This window comes from Centroberyx gerrardi, chromosome 10, assembly GCF_048128805.1.
Source record: "Centroberyx gerrardi isolate f3 chromosome 10, fCenGer3.hap1.cur.20231027, whole genome shotgun sequence".
Taxonomy (NCBI): Eukaryota; Metazoa; Chordata; class Actinopteri; order Beryciformes; family Berycidae; genus Centroberyx; species Centroberyx gerrardi.
In genome coordinates this window covers 29,988,896-30,012,421 of record NC_136006.1, presented here as the reverse complement: position 1 = coordinate 30,012,421, position 23,526 = coordinate 29,988,896, and the positions used below count along the sequence as shown (strand labels likewise).

The 23,526-nt window shown below is 41.8% G+C and overlaps 1 protein-coding gene across 3 annotated transcripts; it reads right to left on the bottom strand.

Annotated features, from left to right (window-relative positions):
* Positions 1-1,543: 1,543 nt before the first annotated feature.
* Positions 1,544-23,521, bottom strand: gtf2e1 (general transcription factor IIE, polypeptide 1, alpha). Of its 3 annotated transcripts, none has more exons than XM_071914588.2 (6): positions 23,445-23,521; positions 22,368-22,733; positions 21,716-21,873; positions 5,582-5,783; positions 4,710-4,948; positions 1,544-3,376 (listed from the first exon to the last, which is right to left on the bottom strand). In XM_071914588.2, exons 2-6 carry the CDS (start codon positions 22,655-22,657, stop codon positions 2,925-2,927), a joined length of 1,341 nt encoding a protein of 446 aa, XP_071770689.1. In that variant the 5' UTR covers positions 22,658-22,733; positions 23,445-23,521; the 3' UTR covers positions 1,544-2,924. The 3 variants fall into 3 exon arrangements, with proteins under 3 accessions (XP_071770689.1, XP_071770685.1, XP_071770686.1); XM_071914584.2 differs by having other exon boundaries at positions 22,368-22,752; positions 23,445-23,495; XM_071914585.2 differs by having other exon boundaries at positions 22,368-22,730; positions 23,445-23,489.
* Between the last annotated feature and the right edge of the window lie 5 nt (positions 23,522-23,526).

Genomic DNA, 23,526 nt, shown 5'->3' with positions numbered 1-23,526 from the left:
TTGTTTCAGTCATTTGGCTGAAGTTGCTGCTGCATTATAAGCATAAGCTGAGAACAAACTGCCCTCATGAGGGAAATCTGCAATGAAAAATGGCAGGCTTATGCAACAACATGAAATTAAATCTTGCAACGCCGAATGCATCCGAGGCTCATCAGATTTGAAATGATTGAAACGATTGAGCGAATGATGAAAATGACAGTGAAATCCAAAATGACTATCAGCTTTAATACAGAACCTTGTACAAATCCAGAACCATGGAAGTACTCAAAACACAGTTACGGCAGGGAGGTATGGAGGCAAAACATTTAACAAAATTGCAAAAGATTTATACCAATGTAAAGAAGGGAAAACTACACTTAAAATGCGCTCAACCTTTTGGCAAATAAGCTCTCAACTTACTGTTGTGTGATGAGAAGAGCGGTAGCATTTGTTTGGTTTCCTGCAGTGCATGCTAACACTCAGGCACACTGTGTGTAATAAGTGAAGGGTCTAAGTTAATTTAGCATCAACTCTAAAGTGCTAGCCACATAACTTGAATGGATAGAATGGTTTTTCCCATTCAAATCATCGTTCCTGGATGGTCGAAGCGGCGGCCATTTTTATGTGTACTGCTGGGCTAACTTCTGTACAAATTGCTTCTGTCTTTTTAAATAGGTCAAAAGATCTGTGCACAGTAGAAGTGGTTACAGTTGAGTTAACCTCAGTTTCAGCTGAAGTTAACGAATGCCAACTTTTCTTCTCGACTAAAGGTAGGCTACGCTATGTTAGTTCATAGCATTTAAGGGGTTATATTAAGTTAAAGGTAGCTGCTTGATGATGCTTACCAGCTAGGTTTGATACTATGCAGCTGTTGACTAGAAGAGCTAGCGAGAGAAGCACAATCTCTGACAGTGCTACGTTAACCTGTTCCTAAAGTTAACTTTCAGTTGAGTTTTGACAGTTTGCTATGCACTCTGCAACAGACACATCTGCACACTTCTCAAGCCAGTGTGACACTTTTTGGCCCCAAGACTTGTGTTGTCACCATAGAAACTAACCCTTAAAATTACATAGTCACCATTTTATGCTGTACTAGCCAAATTACCATGACAAACAGTGGAAGGACCGTTGTATCCTTTTAAGTTCTGTGGTACTAGCATATGCACTGTAGCTCACCATAACATGCAGAGACTAAACTGCTGTCATTCTTCTCCTTGCACAACAGTAAGTTGATCAAAGCATTCATTGACCAAAAAAGTAAGTGTAGCTGGGTTGAAGTGAATGTCAAAGAACAAAACAAAAACAAAAAATCACTAGAAAAATAGCTTCATATTGTTCTTTCATGTCAGCTAAAATTGGTCATATTTCATACCAAACATACTCCATTATTTATTCGACAAATGTATTCTGATCGTCATTTCTCGCATAATTTCTTTATCAACAAAGTTTTTACGAGATTGGAGAAATTTCATTGAATTTCGTCGTTTCCACACTTTCAATACATCATACCAGTATTGGCAAAAAAAGGAAAAGGAAAACCCAGCTACTGTTATTAAACAAAAAGGAAAATTACACCCTATTCCTTACCGGCAAGCCTCTAAACAAAGCTACTTTTTATTAAACCGCTGCTTTTTCAAATGGTTCATGTCAAATAGTTCCCACCATATTATTTTTCTTCCTCCGTCAGGTGAAATACTGCTCAAAAAAGAAAGCCCAGCAGGAGGGGGAATTTCACAACAGCAGACATACTGTAAAAGCTGCTGTCGTATTGCTTTTAACATTTGATTAAAAAAAAAAGAGGCCCATTTTCTGTAAATGTCAGGCCCAGGTCAGCGTTAAAGGCCTGGCTTTGAGGTGAAGTCGCCCCCATTTTCAGTAGGTGACCCTGTCCTGCAGGTTACTGTGGTTACATCAAAGCAGTCATTATTTCCCCACAGTGGGGAAGCCATACAGCAAAATACCCTGTCTCTTTCTGGATTGTGCGGAGGGTGTGAGTGAGTGTGTGTGGCTGTGTGAGTGTGTGTGTGTCTGTAGGAAGGAAGGAATAACTCAATATGTAATGCCCACCTGGATGTGACCCAAGTGGACAGAAAAGGTTTCACAGGGACGATGAGAGGAGAATGGACTATGAAATCCATGTGAATTTTTTTCCATGTGAAGTTTTCTATTTTGGGATTCTTCTGTTCTATTTTTCCTGGATTCAGGGTTTTCTTCGATTCTGCTACTATTTATACTTACAAGTAGGCTGTACCATCCTTGATTACTGAACAAATGAATGCCAATATATAAGCTATAGTTCCATCTTTACATATACTCTGAACTTGCTTGTGGGCCTATACGTTGGTGAGTGATGCTTCAACATCTTTGCTTCATCATCCCATTACAAACGCTTCAATTTTCTACTGTAAGTACACACAAACACCTCACCCCCCATGCATGCTGCCATACTGCAATACCTTTTTATTTTAGAAAGTAGTCAAAATAACAAATGTTTTACTATTATCTACAACAATTTAACCAAAACATTTCCATGGTATTCCACATCCATATTCTGTGAATCCATTTACTCTTTCAGGAAAATGGAAAACAAAGGGCTTTAGTAGACTTAGGTTAAAATGAAAAGAATAAAACAAACTAATGAAAAACAAGTTGGCACTGTGTGCACAAATTGCAGCTGTTTGGCTCCCTTCTGGTGTGTAGAAAATACTTGGGACAGAATACTAAAAGCACAGATTACTTATTGAAACACTGTCAGAGAATGGCCTTCGATCTTACAACGCAAGAGCATGAAACTGACTGTAAATACACCATGAGTACCATTTTGAAAAGTTGTGTCCACAAGTTCCTCCTCAGATACAACCATTGAGAGAGTGTTGAGGCAGCAGAAGTATGTATTTGGGAAGTCGATATTAACCATTGAAAAGTTTCAGAGTGTGTGTGTGTATTCAGAAGTACATGTCCTGGAAGAGGTTGCGCCCCATCTCGATGTAGGCCTCCTTCTCCTGCGCGCTCATCTGCTCCACCAGCTCCGGCCTCTGGCTCACCTCTCGGTACGAGAATGCCCGGCCTCCCACCATCACCATCGGCTCGTCCCCCACCTCCTCGAACTCGTCGTCGTCGTCCTCTTCCTCGCCCCTGCGCTGAGCGGCGGCGGCGGCGGGGGGAGGAGCCGTGGGGGAGTCGTCGTCCGATTCGCTGGTGTCGCTGTCCGAGTCGCTGGCGTTGGCCGCGGCAGAGGCCAGCGCCCTGGCGGCAGCGCCGGCTCCCCCTCCGCCCGGTCCGGCCGCGCCCCTCTTCTCGTGGATGAGGAGGGCGCGCATCACTTCTTCGTTTTCGTCCGACTGACCCATGCCGAGACCGGCAGCGCCATCCTGGGCCCCTGGTGCGATGTCTCCAGCTGTGGAAGGAAAAAAATTATTTATCAAAAATATAAATATATTCAGTTCTGGAGTATCACTTGCTCTTCTCAAGTAACTGATATTAAGTTGAAGGCTGCCTTTGAACAAGTGAAATATTGTCTTAAAAACAAGCCTGAAATAAAGGCTGTGCAAGAAGAAAAAACAATCTTCTGATGTGGTATGGTAGGTCATTCTAGCTGAGACTAGGGGTGCAAACGGGTGTGCAAACATTAAACAAACCATAAACGATTAAAAAAAATTAAAAATCTAATTGAAATGCGTTTGGAAGGCATAAAATCCACTGTTTATTTTTTCAACATGTTATAAGGTTATGGGTAAGTAGTTCCTACAAAGTTTTGAAGCAGGAGATATTCACTGGTCTGAGTTAGCTATTAGCAATTTGTCAGTGTTCCTCAATATGAAATACAAATGATATGTATGACAGAACTGTAAATCGAGACTCCCCCCATTCAAAGAGATAGGAGTTTTCTCTTGCTACTTGTGAACTTACTGCCCGGCGAGCGTTACAAAGATGGCACGTGAGTGAACCGACTTCCCTTAAAGAGACTTTGCTTCTAGGTTCCTAGAAAGGCTAATGGCCTCATCAAGTACTACTTACTGAAGGACAATGTCTGTGTAAAAACTTAACCATGTCTCCTTCAGATGACATCTCTATTTCCAGGCTCCAAAGGTTTCCAAGATCATTACAGACAGATGCACAGACACACCTTCGAGACAGGACTTTCGGAAGGCATAATTCATGCAATTTCCACAAGACTGGATTTTATTAATGAGCAATCCTTGCTCAGCCATGCACTAATCAAGCCTCTGATTGCTTCAATTTGGCAATTATGGTTCAATGGGAGTCTGGCAAGGCCTGATATCTGCATGCCCTTGGGTGAGGAAACAATGTTAGCTTAAGATGCCTGGGTGAAGGAGCTCTCTGACAGAGGGAGATAACCTGGGCTGACCTGTAATAGCCTGTTTTCACGGCACAGACAGAGAGGAGGGATGGGAATTTAAGGATATGGAACAGCATTGAAAGGGGCGGGTTAGGATCAACAGATGGACTCAGAGGGTTAGATAGCCTACTTAGAAGACAGAAGACATGGGCAAGGAAAGATGTAAAGCAAAGATGCACAAAAAAATGAGAGAAATAGGTGTAATTTGCAAATTATACATACAGACAATCCCGAAATAAAAGCAAATCGACCAAAAATAACGACAAGAAAGAATAAAACAGTACAATAATATAAATAATTACAAATATAAAGAATAATATTTCAAGAGCAAAAAAAGACCAGGTGTAGTGTGAGGAAAACCTCAACTCACGGTTCTTGAGGGCGTCAGGCTCGCTGTAAGCGCCCTGCACGGTGCTCTGGGTCAGCCAGACGGGCCTCTCTTTGGGTGCCTTGCCCTCGCTGGCCTGCTTCCGCTGGTCGTCCTGCTCCTCCATGCTGATAACCACGTTCTGGGTGTACAGGTCGGCGTAGGATGCACCCTTGTTGGACCAGGCCTCACGGTGCGGGCCGCCTGCAGAGGTTCCTGCCAACGCCGCGGCACGCTCACGGCTGGTGAGAGGCAAGGATCCAAAGGTTTAGGGAAAGTAGATGGGTGACAGACGTCATCCCTGCCTAGTTCCCTATAGCTATATTGCTAAGTGGAGGTAATAGGGTGAGATCTGAATGTAGAAAATGATTGAAAAGAATATCCTTGCCTGTTTTAGGTAAAGAAGCTCATACCAAATTAATTCTGCAGAATTCTCAAGTTAAATACTAGTGCATCTCTATGGTGATAACTGTGGTAACTGCAGTAGTGGTTTTTGTGGTGGTGGCTTTTTTATGCCAGTGAAGATAAGATACAGTATTATACGAGGTAGAATATTTTTAAATAAGAATAAACCTGGAGCAGTTTCATTGACAATGAATTTTAGATTGCCTTTGTGGGCCCATAGAATATTTGTTTAAGCTTTTACTGCCAAATAAGCTTTATTCCATTGTGGTACAAACAGTTATCAAGATAAACATGAGCCAATATCCCTGAAAAATCACTGTTAACGGAGTTGGACTACCATCTGTTGTCAATGAAGCAGCTCCAGGATGTGACTCTTCAGGAAGGAAGGTAGGAACTGTAAGTGCTGCTGTGATGTATGCTGTGTGAGGGAAGTGAGTGGTGTATTTCTGCGTGTCTTGGCAGCGACAGACCTCTGTTTGAGGGCGGGGATCTCAGAGGGCTCGGGCTCCAGCAGGTCATGCGACAAGTTAACATCTTCGGTCTCCCGCAGCAGCACGTAGATGGGCTCGATCTGTTCGTTGAAGCGTGCCACCAGCGTCCTGGCGTCCTTCTTGGGCACCACCGACTCGTCCTCCTCTACCTCCGTCTGGCAAAAGGTGCAGCGAAACGTCCCTGAGGGCGAAAGAGGGAAGAGTATGAAGAACAAGTGGGAGGAGGGGATGTCCTGGTGATTTAGCTGGTGGATGTACAGCGCACCAGCTTCCAGTTGGTTGATGCTTGTTGACTTCTATCGTACTGCCTGGTGTACGAGCATACACTGTATTTCCCTTTCCCTTTCCCTGCTCTTAGGGGAATTACGGTATGCACTATTTAGGCAGCGCAGAGCTAAGACCTAAGCACATGGCAAAAAGGTGCTAAAAGACAAAGATGTGGAATGCACTGTTGAGCCTCCTGGAGATGTCGGTGGTTTAATTCAGCAAAACATCAGTGAAGGGAGATGGGAACTTAATAACCTCAATGACATATGCTCATACATTCAATAACATTATAACATTTAGATTAGGTGGCTGGTGAATGGTGCCGCCTGTCTGATGGTCCTGATCCTATGAGGGTGTAGCCTGATGTCCCCTACGGTAACCATCTGTGCGTTAGTACATCATTGTATTAACATCTGAAATGGGCTTCTGTTGTTACATCACATCCTGTGTATTGGTAAATGAGGGGACAGAGATACAAGGAAAGATACAGGATTGGAGGGAGGGGAGGGAAATAGAGTATGATGAGCAGGAGAAAGGAACTTCAAGTGGGTGAGATGAACAAGCGCAAGAGAGCTTGAAGACAAAACAAAGACAGTAGAGGGGAAATAAAATAACAGTACAGATGTCAAGGTTGGGGGAATGAGAAAGAGAGAGAGAGCAGGACACAGAGTCTTGCTGAATAATGCATGGCTTGGCATCCACAGATAAGTCCCTGAACATGCTGTACACAAGGCGCATGGTGGTCAGGTGATTTCTACTCCCTCCCTCCTAACAAAAAACACTATTTACAGGCAAAACAACAAGATGCCATTCTTTCAGCAGTGATAGCCAGGAGCAGGTGTAGGCTACTATTTTCCACAGGGCAGAACACAGCAGACAAGGCTAAAACTTGTGTGTACTGGTCTAGGTAATGTGTGAATTTGTGCAGAACAAATACACCCCAAGACACCAGGCACTGTCAGTGAGACCAGCTTGCCACAGATAACTCTGTGTGTGTGTATGTGTGTGTGTGTGTCCAAATAACTGCAATGTCACCACACTGCTGCTCATTTCATTGATTCATTCCAGAAACTTCATGCTACTCTCTATAGGAGGGCCAGGTCGGCATTCCCAGATAGATGAGTAGGTAGATAATACATACAAAAGAAATACAGTACATATACACAGGTATGGCATACATACTGTATATTGTTTATCTCACCTCCTAACTATAACCCTCCTAACTGCTAAATGGCTATGACTAACTTGACCATATTTCTGACAAATATCCTTTTTTCCATTGTGAGAATCCTTTTCTGATTCTGAGAATCACTTTCTAATAATTGCACTGTATTTGTGAGAGCTTTGGGACCTTGTCTCACACACACACACACACACACACACACACACACACACACACACACACACACACACACACACACACACACACACACACACACACACACACACACACACACACACACACACACACACACACACACACACAGCCTCCTTCCAGTAAGAGAAGGGGATGTAGGACCATCTGCTTCTCTGGCTCTTTTCAGTTTCAATAATGGGAGCCGTTCCAGCATTAGCACAGACCCCATGTCTGCCCTGTGTGTGTGTGTGACTGAGAGAGAGAGAGAGAGAGAGAGAGAGAGAGAGAGAGAGAGAGAGAGAGAGACAAGACATATGCAACAGCGATATACAATAAGAGAAAAAAGGATAGACAGTCACAGCAAGTTAGAATGAAATTTTGTCCTGACAGATCGAGGTGTGACCCAGAGGAAAGGACAGATGACAGAGAGGTAGAAAACAGCTGAGGGAAATGGCAAGCTAACGATTGGCTACATAAGCTATCAAAAAACAGAAACTCTGAGTTATGGGCACTGCTGTTTTGGTGTGGGTCAAACCCTGTACATCTATCAATCTTCTGCCTCCCTGCAAATCATGAATAAAGACTGATTCTCCATTAGCCTATCAAATATGCATCATAATAGCTGAACGCATGTTTTTCATTTATGACTTCACTACATTTCACTGAAAGGTTCAAAAAAGGAATTATTTCCGTCTTCTCACATTCGTTCTGCACATTGAGACTAAAACTTTTGTCAGTTTTCATATTCTCTGTTCCTCTCCCTCAGCTCTTCCTCCATGTCTTTCTCCATTTCCCTGGCACCTGGCCAGTGGACAGGGACTTCAGAAACATTTGTAGTCCTAGACCTAGCTAGCTATTGTTTCTGCTCTTCCTTTCACACACACTGTCTGCTGTTCTGACTGATGCCGTTTGTGTGTATGGAGCCACTGTCAATGCGCTCACAGAACGGGGCAGCGTTAACATTGCTATGTAGCACAAACAGCGTTCTTTGGCCTTCGACATCCTCGATTGCAATGAGGAAAGTGTTTCCCCAAAAGAAAAATCTGAGAAAAGGATGTGTACTGTGGAAGGAAACGCTTGACCGAGTGGGAAACAAAAAACTTGCAACATAAAAACGGCACTGTCTAGCTGCACTGCTAACAGCAATTAACAGATCAATCTGAGCTCTTGATTTGACTGCTTTGCCCATTTTCTCTGTGACAGACAGGAGAGACAAAGAGGCAATTTGACAGAGAGAGCAAAAACAGAAAAACAGTCAAAACAGAGATAAATGCAGTCATATTGTCTGTCGAGGGGAAAGACTCGAAGGCCAATACGGTGTGATTTGTACACATATGACAAGAACATACACACACTGCAAAGAGTTTCAAATGAAACCAATAAAGTCCCACATGAAAGCTGCTCAAATGCAGCCTACAAATCAACAACTTCATGAAAGGATGATCATTTCGCAAACACTACAACACAGTTCTTGCAAAAATATGCAGCCAAACTCTGAACTGAAATGGGCTGCTTTGTCTAAATTGGGCTCCAAATTAACAGCAAAAGTGTTTCGCTGGCATGGTGTGCTCACGACATGAATTTTATCATCTAGTTTAGGATCTCAATTACCATACAAACGCCATTGTGTGTGATGTACTAAATTGTGTCACTAAGTGTTTTTGAGGCAGTGCCACTCATGGGAACAGAGAAAGTGCAATGTTCAATCTCATTTTCCATCGTCAAACTTCTGTTGTGTTGGGAGATTTAACATAATTTGGAAAATGACTAAATGAACACATAAAAGTACAATCTGAATCATTTCCCTGGACAAACACAAACACAGTCACTTGGTATCTCAGTTGCCAAGTCCTTTGGGCCACTGAAGAATGGAGGGCTGCGGTCCTTTGCCACGATACACAGTTACCATTACAGCCTGCAAACCACACTAGTCTTCCTGCTAAATGAGGGACTGACAGCTGGCACCTGGTGATGGGAAATGGCCGGCAGCTATGTCGACAAAGTGGAAAGTTAGAGTGAGTTTATCCGCTGACGCCTCGCTACAGAGGAAGGCAACAGGAATGGACCGAGGTGTCATATTGTCACTACAGCCACACCAGCGTTAGCGAGTACGGGAGACAGGACACGAAGCAGGGTGGAAGGTGATGGCAGGAGGGACGAGCCTTTCTTTCAGTGTCTTGGTTGACCGATTCATCAGAGACAAAATGAGTCACGACAGCCTCCTTCACACGTCTCAGGGGTGAGCTGCCAAACTTGGCTGTGGGTAAACACGCGAAAATGCTGCTATGATCATTTAAGGAGCTTTAGTTTAGAAATATCAAGGCCATAAAAAGACATGAGATGAGAGGAGGGATGGATGGATAGATAGAGGGCAAGGTTTTGGCTCGGAGTTAAAGAGAGAGCCAGAGAGGAGCGGGCAGACTAATTTGTGAGAGAAGAGACCAAAGGACCAGACCGGACCGAAACATCAGGGGAAGACCAGACCCGGGGGGGGGATTTCAGGAGAAGATGGAGAGAGACAGAGATGCACTGAGTAGCAGCAGTCAAACTCTTCAGCTGTCCACACAGCCTTCTCAAGGTGCTGCAGTTGGTATTTTGTGTGAGAGTGATAGAGTGAGAGCGAGAGAGAGAGCGAGGGAGAGAGGTTATGTACGAGACACTTTGTCTGCGTGAACTGGAGCATAGCCGTGTTTTTGCATGCACCAGCAAAAAGAGCTGCATTCCCGTATTTGTAGGCTTGTAGAAAGTAGGTGTGTTTACGGGTGTGCTTGCTTTTTCCAAAATCTAGAAGTAAAATATCCCATTCTTAAGAGAAAAAATGATATTGTCCGTCTTATTTCATAAGATGGACTTCATAATTTCAGGCCAAAAGCCTGCTGCTGTTCAAGCCTCACATAACCATGAAACCCATTTAACTTTCTCCTCCAAAGCTTGACAGTTAGACAACGAGGCTTCGAGGGGGCTTTGATACCAGGCTAAGAGACAAGCTGCAGCTTCTGAAATATGAACACACTGATCCTGTAATGAGGAGAGATTCCGCTATAGATTGGTTTTGTGGGGGCATCACCTTCATGAGGCAGTGCTAAAAATCCACTGGATGGTTGATTGGGATGGCACAGGTAGAATAAATTAGAGACCGTTAATTGTGCCGCTGAGGTAGTCAGACGGAGATGGCGGCGGTTGGAATTTGGCAATTTAACGAGCTGTTTTTGTGCGCATGTGTTAGAAGTTGTGACCTTTGAGTTGAGGTCTTGTTCTTTGTGCTGTCAAAGTTGGTCTGGAAAGTTCTGCAGTCATCTGAGGAAGATAATGCTTCACAATAGCATGTGATTATATGATTGCTACTTTACATTCTACCTGGCTGGTCTCTGTGATGTGAATATAAAGCAGAGAAGAGAAGCCAGCTGAGGTCAGAGCTGTTCTGCTGGGGAAGCACAGGGAAGACGCACTACTCTTTCCGTTCTTGGATTTAACCTTAAGTTTGCTCTGTATTATTGTGAGACAAATGTCAAAAAATATGCTAATAATTGCATTCTTACATGTCTAAAGCAAACCTTAGAGAGCAACGACTAATCAAACACGAAATGCTGGAGGAAAAAATACACTCAGCCAAAAGGTGAGTGACCTTCATGTCAGGTGAAATGAATACATAAATACATGTCTGGACAAAGATGGGAGGGTACACACACAACAAATTGTGAAAATCCAGAGATGGGTTTTTTGTTTTTGGGTCTTCTTTTTTGTGGGTCAGGCTGAGCTGGAACACCTGCAATGCCATCTGTCATTCCCTGTGATGTGGTGTTGAGTGTTGCTGGTCCAGCAGAAGCAACCGACCGACGACTTAATACCATGTGAACCCGAAGTGTTTTCTTTGTCAACCTCTGCCGGGGTGCAGGGTTACTGCCTCCACAGCAAGATTCGATACCCACCAACTGAGACGTGTAAGAAACAAGAGAGATGAGCGCAGAGGAAATGGGAAGAAAATGATGAATTTGTCGCCGGTGGAAATTGCTGATGGTTCCTAAACGGTAACGGGGAGCTGGGAATCTGGTTTCGTCCTCAAAAGGAATTTACACTGGCTATCAAAAGTTTTCATCCCCCTTGACCTTTTGCATTTTCTTGTGCTACAAAATTATTCAAAATCCAAGTGCTATTTTCTATCAAATGGAGTATAAATTCAAGAAATGTATGTTGAAGTATAACATTCCAATGACAGAAAAGGTTGAAGTATTCACCCGTTTATTCAACTGGACTAAATTGCCTCACTAGTAAAGAAAAAATCTATTATCCTCCCTCCATCACTACATATAAAAGAATGCAGTTGTTAGTAGGTTCTTTGGTCCAATTTCTTCATTGTCTTCCATAGTAAAAGTATAGAGGAGAAAGTCCATTGATAGTGCCCTCTCAGTAGTTTAAGACAATCCAAGTGAATAAAGATGTTGAATGCTTTTACAAAACTAGATTCTTCTGTTATTGAATTTTTATGCTTTCACATAAAAGTTTGTTTCCATTTCACTTTAATAGAAAAGGGTAGGCTACTTGGTAGAGATATTAGACTAAAAATCCCAAAACAAATGTATTTTGAACTAATTATTTTGTTGTACAGTTACTGAAATTTGCTCTCTCTCTCTCCCTCCTCTCCTTCAGAATCAATGGTGGTGATGGTACTACGAAGCTGCTGAGAGCAAATCAATGCTGCAGGATGCAACAGAACCGCTAAAAGGAACTTGGTCTGACAGCCTCTACACTTTCAACACAGTGGTGCTGCGAGAATTCTCATTAAAGACGAAGTCATTAGGGATGTGTGATGGGGGGACACAAAGAAGTTGGAGGGCTCCAGTGGAAAGCAATGGTCTGAGGGCATCATCACCTCCGCCATCCATTAGTGGTAGCAAATAGGTTGCTAGACTGACTTGACACCTAGCTAACGCTGACACAAAAGCCCATCTTACTTTTCAAGACATAATTTTTCCTGTTTGCAATTATCAATAAGAGTTGGGGTGAAATAAAAACACCCAGAATACTGTTAGGGGCAGCGGAACACCAGGGCAGCTAATGTTGGAGTTTGACTCCAACTGAAGTCAACCAGCGCTTTAGGGACCATTTTTTAAAGCATTTCTTATGCGCCATAATATTTTAAACTAGATTTGTGTAGCATCATCTGTCTGAGTATCCAAGCAACAGTGCTTGTTGGCCTGACGTCAGTCTGTTGATTGGCAGACAGTGACATGGTGCCTCATCTTGACAAAGACTATCAAGGCTGAAACATGAATGAATGCAGTTTACAGGTAGCCATGGTGTAATAAGACAAAAAAGGGAATGTGGAGGGTTCCAACATAGTTTTTGCTGGAGGGTTTTTTCCATTACTATTCAATGACATGCCATGATAAATATTTGTCACCATCTATGTTCGATTGTACCATCTTTTTGCTCATATAGCTGATTTGAGCATCCCGAAGTCTTGTTTTAGCTCACTAAAACCATTACCAGGAACATTTGTAATTTGGATTATTATTCCTTCCAGGGTGACCATATCCACGCATAGACATGCTTCACATTAAACACAAAAAAGCAAGATTATGAACAAATTCCTAAACGTTTTGGATATGTCCCAGACCTTTAAAGTTCTGGATGATTAAATGATAACCACGCAGATAAGCCGGCATGCATAATTCCTATTCAAATGAGTAAGGATTCGTGACTTAAGCAGAGTGGTCGCGCCTTGGTTTTGTCAATCGATTCATATTTTCATAAAAGCCTGTGTGTATCCCGTGGCCATTGGTTTTTTATCCTCCCCTTAAATTCTGCATATCCCCACCCACACCGCCTGGGATGATTATGACTTTCGGTTTGCCTCGGTTACACACATGCAAAAACAGACACTAATGGATAGCTCCTAGTGATGTGGAGTGATGTAATGGCCATTTTGCAGCAATGCACTCTGGACAGCTGCCAGCCCCTGTTGAGACAGGGTAAGAATGAGAGAGACTGAGAAAGATATTGCTCTACCTTCTTTTGTCAGCAAGTAAAGTCAGCCAACTGGTCAGCAACACTGAAGGCCTCAGGACCTGTACCTGGCCAATCCATCTGCTTCTTCAAACTATCTCATCATTCTGTTTATCACTTTGTTCCTGTGTCACAAATGGAACCCTCCAGCTTGGTTAATATATTTCTTGGCATGCAGACATAGGACCTAAAGACCAGGTGCTGTTAGCTAATCTGCGCTGTGATGAGGAAGCCAAATTTACCCACTGGAAAGTGAATGTTTGGTCTCATGGTGTGAATGCAATTCAGGGAAACAACACATCCCTTAAGAACTGTAGTATGCAAAGTTGCAGAATGGATTGGCATATGTGCTACAAACACTGGTGGATACACAGGTACCAGCATAATTTGAGGTTTAAAGGAATAGTTAACCCAAAAATGGAAATTCTGTCATTATCTACTCACCCTCATGCCAGTTGAAACACAGGTGAAGTTTGTTAGTCCATATAACACACAGAGAGGTTGCCTTCTCCAAAACAACTTAAGTCAGTGGGGACCGGTTCTTTAGAGTTCCAAAAAGATCAACAAATGACCATAAAATGACTCCATACAGCATAATCCAAGTCTTCTGAAGCCAAACGAACACACATTATGAGTGGAAAAATATCTATATTATTTACACCATTATTTAGTGCAAATCTTCACTACAGCCGTTATTTTTGAAAATGTTCACGCTTGTGCAGACACAGACATCGCATGTTCCTGTGAATCTTCCTCACGTCCGTGTTTACACTGCTACGCGTAGGTCTACATCGCACAAACTGAAAGAACTCTGTTCAAGTGCCTTGTTCGGATCCAATGTTACCTTTTCGGTCTTTGGTCTGTTCCCTAGCTGTTGTAGCTTCTCTCCCTAGCGCCGATATTTTATAAATGGTTTGAGTATGTGGTCTCCTGGATGCTAAAGGACTAATGGTGTCCGGACAGGGCCAGTGGCCTCAGCTTCTATTGCCGCTGCTTCATCCATCTGTTCGAGTTCCTCCTCTGTGTATTCTGGTTCAAATAAATTAGGCTGGGCAAAGAACTGTTGTTACTCTTCTATATCGAAGTCGTTGGACATTTTCCTCTTTGATGGAAAGTCTGATAAGTAAGCAGTTAGCGTTATAAACCACTTTCAACAGAGCTATTTCAGTTTGTGTGATGTAGACCTATGCCTAGGAGTGCAAAGCCGGAAGTAGGGAAGATTTGCATGAATGCACAAGGTTTGGGTATGCGCAAGTGTGAACGTTTTCAAAAACAACGGCTGTAGTAAAGACTTGCGCTAAATAACGGTGTAAATATAGGTCTCAGTGTGATCGTTTGGCTTCAGAAGACTTTATGCTGCACAAGCTGTATAGAATAATTCTATGGTCATTTTTGTGCTTTTTAGAACTCTACAGAACCAGACCCCAATGAGTTGTTTTGGAGAAGGCTGCTATGGAGTTGTGCTGGCAACCTCCCTGTGTGTTATATGGACAAAGAAACTTCACCCATGTTTCAACTGGCATCATGGGTGGCAGGGTGAGTAATGACAGAATTTCCATTTTTGGGTAATCCTTTAACAGTCCTGATGGCCTGAACAGAGAGGCAACAAAGGCATTGGAAAATAATGAATCAAGCCAACATCCCACCTCTACCAAAATGACCAGTTTTCACTTCACCTCAAGTGGAAAATTGACAAAATAGTGAGACCAGAGAGACAGATGTGGAAAAACTGTATGTAGACCTAATGAGACGTGTTCATAATAAACTGCCGTCTCTCCTACTCACTGTGCTGTGATGTCTGTCACATCAGGCCTAAATAGAGCCATGGTGCCACAGCCTGCGATATGACTAAGCCCTCCACAGGCTGCACTGTGCTGCAGCTCATAAACTGCTTCATACCCACCTTCATTCCTATTTGCAACCACATCCAAGTGTGCCTAATACATTTTACTGCGACTACGACGAGGCACACACTGTGTGAATGTGGGTAATAAGCTAATCAAGAAGTTTCTGGAACTGTATGAATCACTGTTGACCTTATCCTACCTTTTCAAATCACGATTATCTCGAGTTAAAGCGTATTGTGATCAGACACATATAGCACATACTCCTGCCATTTCGGCATCAGGGAGGCAGGACAGAAACAGCCAACACCCACCAACTAGGGTGGCACTGGAAGCCCTGAACAGCTGACAGTATTCATCCTAATTAAGGAGACACAGCTAACAGCAATCACTCTAATGAGAAATCTCAGAAAGAGGGTAGAAGGCCATGGCTCCTGGCTTAGTTTGGGGTTAAGAGTAAGCGTGTTACCATCTCTTTTTCTGGGCCAGATGTAAGGTTGCCGTAGAATCCCCACTAAAAAGATGCGTACACATGTTCCTGCGTTTCTCTGTACGGACATTTTTTCTCAGATTTATCAAACACCACATACATTTGTCATGATAAATCACAACGTGATTAAAATAAGCGTGGAATTGTGCGCACATGAACGCGCTTAGTGTCCACTCCCACAATCACCCGTAAATGGATTGAAAAACGCCCATTATTAACCTGTAAGCATACAAGTTGTCTCGTTCATCTTCATTTAGACAATGGCGGAGAAAAAAACATGCAAAAAGCGCAACTTTATGAATTGAAGAAATTCAATAAAGGAAGGGCGAATTGATAGCTTCAATTCATACTTGGTAAAACTTATCTTAGGCTTTTCCACACCTGTCACATACACTTGGGAACCAATTATAAATCGACACGGCCTTTATTACCTCATCAGCTGTGTCCGCTGCTGATCTGCAGCCCACCACCACCATCATTATTTTCAGCCCATTGTGGGGTTCTCCTCCCCATTGGGGAATAGCTTCAAATGGAGTCTACACCAAAGTTTTGATCAATGTTTGATTCAATAAAGCCTTTAAAAATTCTAAGCCAAGTCTCTCCTGATTGAAATGCCCACACACCTACTTTTAATTGAAAGCAACAAGTTCACATCCGTTCACTGGACGCTGTCTGAAGTCATTCTGGAAAACGTAAGAAATCACTAATTTAAGTAGAAGTAGACGAGGCAGGTTGAGGGAAAGTGGGTACACCAAAAAACTAAATTACAACACTTCATCACAAAAAAATAGAATGCTCTGAACATTACAAACTGACACACACATCCATAATGACCAGTGTACAGTGGGTGGATTTTTTTTTTTTAGGAAGTAGAAAAACACCCCTGAGAAAGCACCAGTCATGATTTGTGTGCATTTGGATGAGGATGAAATAACCCAGTAATTTTATATGGTCGTCATGTCTCCGTCCCCATCTACCAACCAGCCAGGCTGAGAATTACAGCTAATTCATCTCATTACAGCAGATATTAGTGTGTGAGTGGGAGAAAGATGGGGAGCTATGGCTTTCATTTACACTCTCTCTCTCTTCTTCCCTCTTTTCTTAGCAAATAATTCTGGAACATGGGGAAAGAGAGGGTGTAGGCTGCAGGTTGTATAAATTATAAATGGCAGAGAGCGCTTTAAGGCAAACCGGTGTTACTCAGCACATGCTCAGTATCCTACAGTAGGGGCCTGATGTTTTCCATTTTTGAAGGACACGGATGTCGATACAGAATATAGTATAAAAATGGTACTCGCACAATCACAGGATAGCACAGTATTAGACAGAATAGGAATAATTAAAATTACTCAAACTTTCAAATTCTTGTCATGTTTGCGTCTCTCATCTATGGTATAACTATGATTTGTACGTTTTTTCCATTTTTTCCTAACAAGGTTTTCTTGGGAGTTTTCCTTGTATGCATCAAGGGTCTAAAGATGGTGGTGCCAGGTATGCTAGGCTATGTAGAATAGGTAGGCTTGCTGTGTCTTGCTAACAGAGGTGTGTAAAGGCCCAAAACATAATAACTGCCCGTAATGTAATAAAATCAAACGTAATAGAGCCGATAACATAAAAAAAATCAATAACGTGATAAAATCTTGAACCTGTAACGTAACAACATTTTTCCCCATAATGTAATAACTTATTACTTTATTGCATACATACATTATTTGGCAAAAATATTATTATCAGGCCTGTAATGTAATAAACTAGCAAAGACATAAGGAGTTATTACATTATGGGCAAAAAAGCTATTACATTACAGGTTCAAGATTTGATTACGTTATTGAATTTTTATTCCGTTATGGGCTTTATTACATTTGATTTTATTACATTATGGTCAGTTATTACGTTATGGTAAATTATTATATTTTGGGCCTTTTTGCTAAAACTTGCTATTGTGCGTCTTCTGCTTTCTTTTACTTAAGTTTATGTTACATCATTCTGTTCTATGGTTGATTGTTGATCAGTTAGATCTAGGTAGGCTCTTTCTCTGTAGTCCTTTGAGACATGCTTGTGATGAATGGCTATATAAATAAATGAACTTAATCTTAATATTGTGAATCACAAACACTCCTCAGAATCAGCTCCCACACACGACTGTATATGAATTTTTAATGCCTATTCAATTCATGCTAATTTACATAGGCCTTGCCATTTTGCATTATTAACTGCGACTTGGGTTTTGGATTAATAGACATTTAGAGTGAAGGCGCCACACATCACCGACACTGACTCCTCAGACTCAACTCTCACATGGCAGAATGTTAATTTGCAGTACATTTAATGTCTGCTAGCTCAGACTGGCCTTGCCATTTGGCATCATTAGTCCCCATTAGCGTTTCAATTAGCATTCATTTCCAGCTAATAGTCAACACAGAAGTATTGTTAATTCACTGAAAAACACATTTATTGGGTAGATACGGGAATATAAGTACAATAGTGTCACCACCACATGACAACTGATATCTTGTCATGGAATTCCTCTAATTGCTTGTTTACATAGTCTGTTATGTATGTTTGACAAGAAACTCCAACAATTAGTATGTGATTAGTAATTTTTTTTATTTGAAAAAGTAGTTTAAACCTGAAGTCAGGGAAAATATATAACTAAGAAATAACTAATATAACTAATGTAACAAATTAAAAAAATTGGTCCAAATAAAATGGAAACGGGGGAGAAAAAGGAGAAGACATGAAGCCTGCAGACAGAAAACTGTAGTACACAAAAAATGATATAGGGGAACCATTTTTAAAGTGCTTACTTTTTTTGAAAAGGACATAGGCCCCCGAGCGTCTTTTTAATAAGCAGTGTAGTTTTATGTCATCAGGCATTTGGTGTACTAAATCCAGCTGTTAGCAGTGAATTCCCTTGAGTGTCAAGTCTTAGTGAAGTTTGACTAAGCACCAACTGCCATCTAGTGGTACGCTCCCCAATACAACACACAGGACAAAAACTATACCAGAATACCTCATGTCATTTATCATTTTAAGTTACTGATAAGATTTCTAGGTTGGCACAGACAAGAGGCAATCAATTTTCAATAAATTTTGCTTCTTTCTGAGCTTTCTCCCTAAATCTCCTTTTCCTCCACCCTTCCTCAACCACTCACAATAAATATTTTTTAGTCATCCATCACCTACCTTGTTTAAAAACTAACACATTATTTATCAACAGCAATTAAGTCTACAGAAAGATGTGTTTATATATTCTATGGCCTAAGAAAGTGTAAAACCATTAGAAAGGGTAAAACCGAGTATAGAGTTAGCTCACTTATTTTCTGCAGTATTCAGATGATACTCACCTATCAGCCAAATTTTCAATCTGTATGTAGGAAGGTAGGACCACCCACACCCACCTCCACAACTACTACTACATCACTGGCATTATGCATAAGCCACAGGCCTGCAAATATTAGGCTTAACTTTAATGGAATTTTTTAATGGAAATATCTCAACATTTACAAGCTGTGCAGAAATGGCCTTTCTTGACTTTTCCTAGAATCATCTTTAGAAACTAGTGTTTTGAGATTTTAAAAATCATATCAGGAAAGTGGTGTATGATCGATTTTACCTCGTTTCACCAAGCAGGTGCTATTTGATGAGTCCCTTTTGACAGACAGTTTCCATGGAAACAGGTTCTGACGCTCCATGCTCCAGACTGATTCTCAGGGTTTTTCTAGCAGCCTATAGGCTTAACTTATAAATTTTAAATTATGAAAATGGTATCATAAAAGTACTAATAAAATATTTCACACATTCATTTCTACATCTGTTTTAATAGATTTGATTATCAAATGTTCTCACTCAATTTTTCATTTCAATTGCAACAGCCTATGTTGCCTACTTGTAATAATGTGCTCTTATCCATGCGTCCATGTTTGCCCACAATGAAAGTTAGGTTAATGGCCCATAATTGTGTTGATTTTTTTTTTTTTTAGCAAAGCCGCGCCATTGTAAGAGAAGCTTTATTATAATTTCTATACCCCAAACATACAATTTAATTGTTGATATAAATGAACGAGTGGAGAATTCTCCCATACAAACTATCTCATTTCAATGTCTAAAAGTTTGAGGCTAAAACTGTGAGCTAAGATCAAGAACAGAACCACCACATCTTACACAGGAGTTTTAAAGTGTGCTGAGTGAGTTTATGTTTGAAAGATATTAGTTTGTCATTTATCACACAAATTTACATATTGTTTCTGAGCTAATTAAAGTGCATTAAGTACGACTTTCACTGTGTCATTGCACAAAATGATCAAAATATATCTGCGGGTGATTGACTTTTACTATTACTATTACTTTGCCATGTGCTGAGATTTCTGGCTTCTAAAAACTTACTCTCTCGCCTGTTTTGGAACAAAAACTCCCTGCTCGCCCCCACCTAGTCACATTTTCAATTCAACTCAACTCAAGCTGTATTACTATTCCAGTATTTTGCATGGCGATATATCACCTCTTCACTAGACGTTTTTATTGGATCTTTGCTCTAATTAGCTAGCTTACTCCTCTATGTTGTGTCCACATGATTTGTGTCTGTGCCAGAGCTGTCAATGATTATGTTTACATGCACTGCAATACCCCCATTACTGGGAGTAATCAGTCAATATTTCGATTACAACTTTTAAATGGTTTGAAACCCGGTTTACATGGACTCATGTAAAAATCGGTCTATTACTTGTCACTGTATTACAGATGCTGAGAGCGGCCGTAGTTGCTCATGTATTTTTTTATCTTTTTAATCTTTGTTTAAAAAAGATCATTATCATGAGATAAAAATTTCTGCCCGTCATACCTTGATTAAATGCGTTGATCAATCGTGATCTCTCCTCCTGGGATTGTCAATTCCACTTTAGTCTTTCTACACATTGGTAACACTATCAGGCTACCTAAGGCTTGGCAAAACCATTATTTTGTTATTGCAAGATAACTAAATGAAGTCCGATCTCATGATAACAGGATAAAAAAAAATATGAGAAACCACAGCCATTCTTGGCCTCTGTACTGCAACAAGTTGTTTGTTTTGGAAATACATGTACCAGGTTATTGTATCTGTTGACCAACATGCCGCAATAAACGATAAAATCCAAAGATTGAGCAGATATCTAGCTGTGGTAACTGGGTTATGCTTACTCTGATTATAACCTTACTCCGGTTAAGGTAATCCGACATTTCCATTTAGACACGAGCCAATATCATATGATGGTAAATGGTATAACCACAGTATTAAGCCTTGTTTATCAAAATTAGCTGGGAAAAAAATGATGTCATTAACATGGCATAATGAGACCAGTATACCGCCCTTCCTAACACCTACTTCAATTAACATTCTACCTCACACCTCCTGGTCTACTTGCCTGCATAGCTCCTTCACTTGCTAGTTGGTTTTGCAAGCTAGTTTTGCAAGCTAGTTTTGCAAGCTAGTTTTCCAAAACTGGATTTAGATTAAACCACTAGAAGAAGCTCTAATTCTCAAACTTCAAGCTGTCATTTGCTTGATTGGCTGTTGCTCACAGGATACGTGGACAGCAGTGTTTACAGCCAGACAAGGAAAGTCCCAAGTCTACCTTTAATACACCATGGATCAACAGTTTCATCAAATCAAGTCCAGCAAGCTAGACCAATGAAATATGCTGCTTAACTGTGAGCAGTGGCTTTCCGGACACTGATGGGAGCAAATTATGGGAAAATAGAAATATTGGGACATTTGTGTGTGTGTGTATGTGCAGGCATGCTCTCTTCTCCTACATCCCTTTCTGCCTCTACAACATAAACCATCCTGGTCTCCTTGCCCTCCATCCATACCTCCCTCTCCATCTTTCTCTTCCGACCCCTCCCTGCTGTTTATCAAGACGCTATAGCTTTGGTACCATGGTCATCAAGAGCCAACTTCAAGTCAGTCAGTCAGAGTGAGACACTTCACTCCTCTATACCTGTACGCTATCAAACTTCATCACATTTACAGCACTTGACAAAACCATTTTCTACAAATTATGTTTCACTCAACTGCCACATTCCTCTTCTCATACTCAGACAGAATTAAAGATCACCACTACAAATGCGCTGTGGGACTGTACAGAATCTGCGCTTGTACTCATTGTTACCTGTCATTGGGTCAAACAGCTGGTTGGCCTCCAGGTCGGTGAAGGTGGAGAAGCAGCAGGGGCAGCGGAAGGAGGCTCGGTTGGTGGAGTCTCGCTCGTCTGTCTCGATGCGCCGCCGCATGTGGTCCAGCTTATACTTGACCACGTTGACCAGCAGCCTATAAAATCAGATTGATGAAGTTTTAGAGTGCATTTTTACATGGGACAGTAAATCCTACGTCAATCAGATGAAGGTTTCTATGTCTGGAAAGGAAAGTTGAGAAACACTTTTCTGAGTGTGTCACCTATCTCCTACTGATCTACTAATTTGGAAATTACTGGGTGAGAACCTCTAGCTTACATGTAACCCAAAGTGTAGATGCAGTGTCAGTGTAGTGAAAGTGTATGCAGATCAGTATAGGTCTTAGTAGTCCTTAGCGGGGGACGATTCAATCTACTACTGAGCCTTCTGGAAGTGCTGTGGGCTTAATTCAACCAAACATTCCCGATAAGAGGGGCCAGCTTGATAACCCCAATGACATGCCTGCTGTCACCCACCTGTCCCTGCAAATTCTAAGCCAGGTATGTACATAGAAACTCCCCTTAAGTCAACAGGGAAAACTGTGAACTGGTACATGTATACCGAAGAGGGTAAAAAAAAACACCACAAAACCTGTAGTTGATGAAGTAGTAGTTGTGTCGCGTCGTCTTGCCATCAGGCGCCGTCTCCACCCTCATGCGGCACTTGACAAACTTGTCGCCCTTCAGGGTGTTGAGCACCGAGCGCAGCTGCTTCCGGTCAAACTTGAGCAGCTCCAGCATGTCCTCCTCGCGTACGCAGGGGTTGCGGATGAGCACGTCCAGGGCCAAGGCGTGCTCCACCCCGTAGAAGCCCCGAACGACCTGCTTGGCCAGCCGCTTCAGCGCCGCGGGGACCTCGGTCAGCAGCTCCGGTTCTGTCATCTTCTGCTGGAGCCAGTTGGTTGAACAGGTAGCTGTGGAGACGCTGTGAGGCAGCCTTTTAGGGTGTTCAGAGCTGCTGAGAGAGCAGGGTAGACCTTTAGAGGAACAGTGTTGTGGGAGAGCGACAGAGACTTTTGAGTTGAGTGTAATTAGGTAGGTAGATGATCAAACAAGGCTTAGGAGGGAGACCATATGAAATTTAGTAGAGGAAATTGAAAGAGCTGTTTGGCAGCAAGGATTTGCTAAGGGAAAAGTATGAATAAGAGAAACAATAGGGAGAGGGTCAAAGAAGGGGAATGAGTCTTTTTCTCAATAAGAGGGAGTCAAAGTTGTAAAAGACAGGCCGAGAAACACGGTTCAGCTATCAAATGTAAAACATGTCCCTTTGTATGACTTTGACGTAGGCGATGTGGTAATATTTTTAGAACAACATTGCAAGCTAACTTGATATCTGGGTGGTCGATGGCGACCACCCAAACACATAGAGACAGACAAACTACAGCACGTTGGCTGCAACTACTACTACTAATTAGTTAGTAACGTTAACGTTAGTACAGTATTGTCTCAGCTAGTTACTGAAATGATTAGCACGGTGGTTATGTTACGTTCGCTACTGGCTTGCTAACGCTAACTAAAGTTACCCAGCCAACTTTAGTTTGCCTAAAACCGTTAGCCAGTTAGCTGATGCTCCGTAAGTTTCCCCCATTATGCTAAAGAGGTAGCTACCGTTTTCCTAAATCATTTAAGAGTACAAACTGAATTGGAGGCAAATAAGGATAACACTCACAGGACACATCCACTAGCTAGTGTGCTTCATTACTTCTGGCTTTTCAGCAAGGCAACCTCGGAAATGAAACATGGCCCGACCA

Bases quoted from the DNA above. Each gene is read 5' to 3' on its own strand.
- gtf2e1 (XM_071914588.2), bottom strand. From the start codon at position 22,657: ATGACAGAACCGGAGCTGCTGACCGAGGTCCCCGCGGCGCTGAAGCGG. The intron at 4,949-5,581 runs GTCTGTCGCTGC...GCCTCTCACCAG, and splicing joins ATCCCCGCCCTCAAACAGAG to CCGTGAGCGTGCCGCGGCGT. The intron at 3,377-4,709 runs GTGAGTTGAGGT...TTCCTTCCACAG, and splicing joins GCCTGACGCCCTCAAGAACC to CTGGAGACATCGCACCAGGG.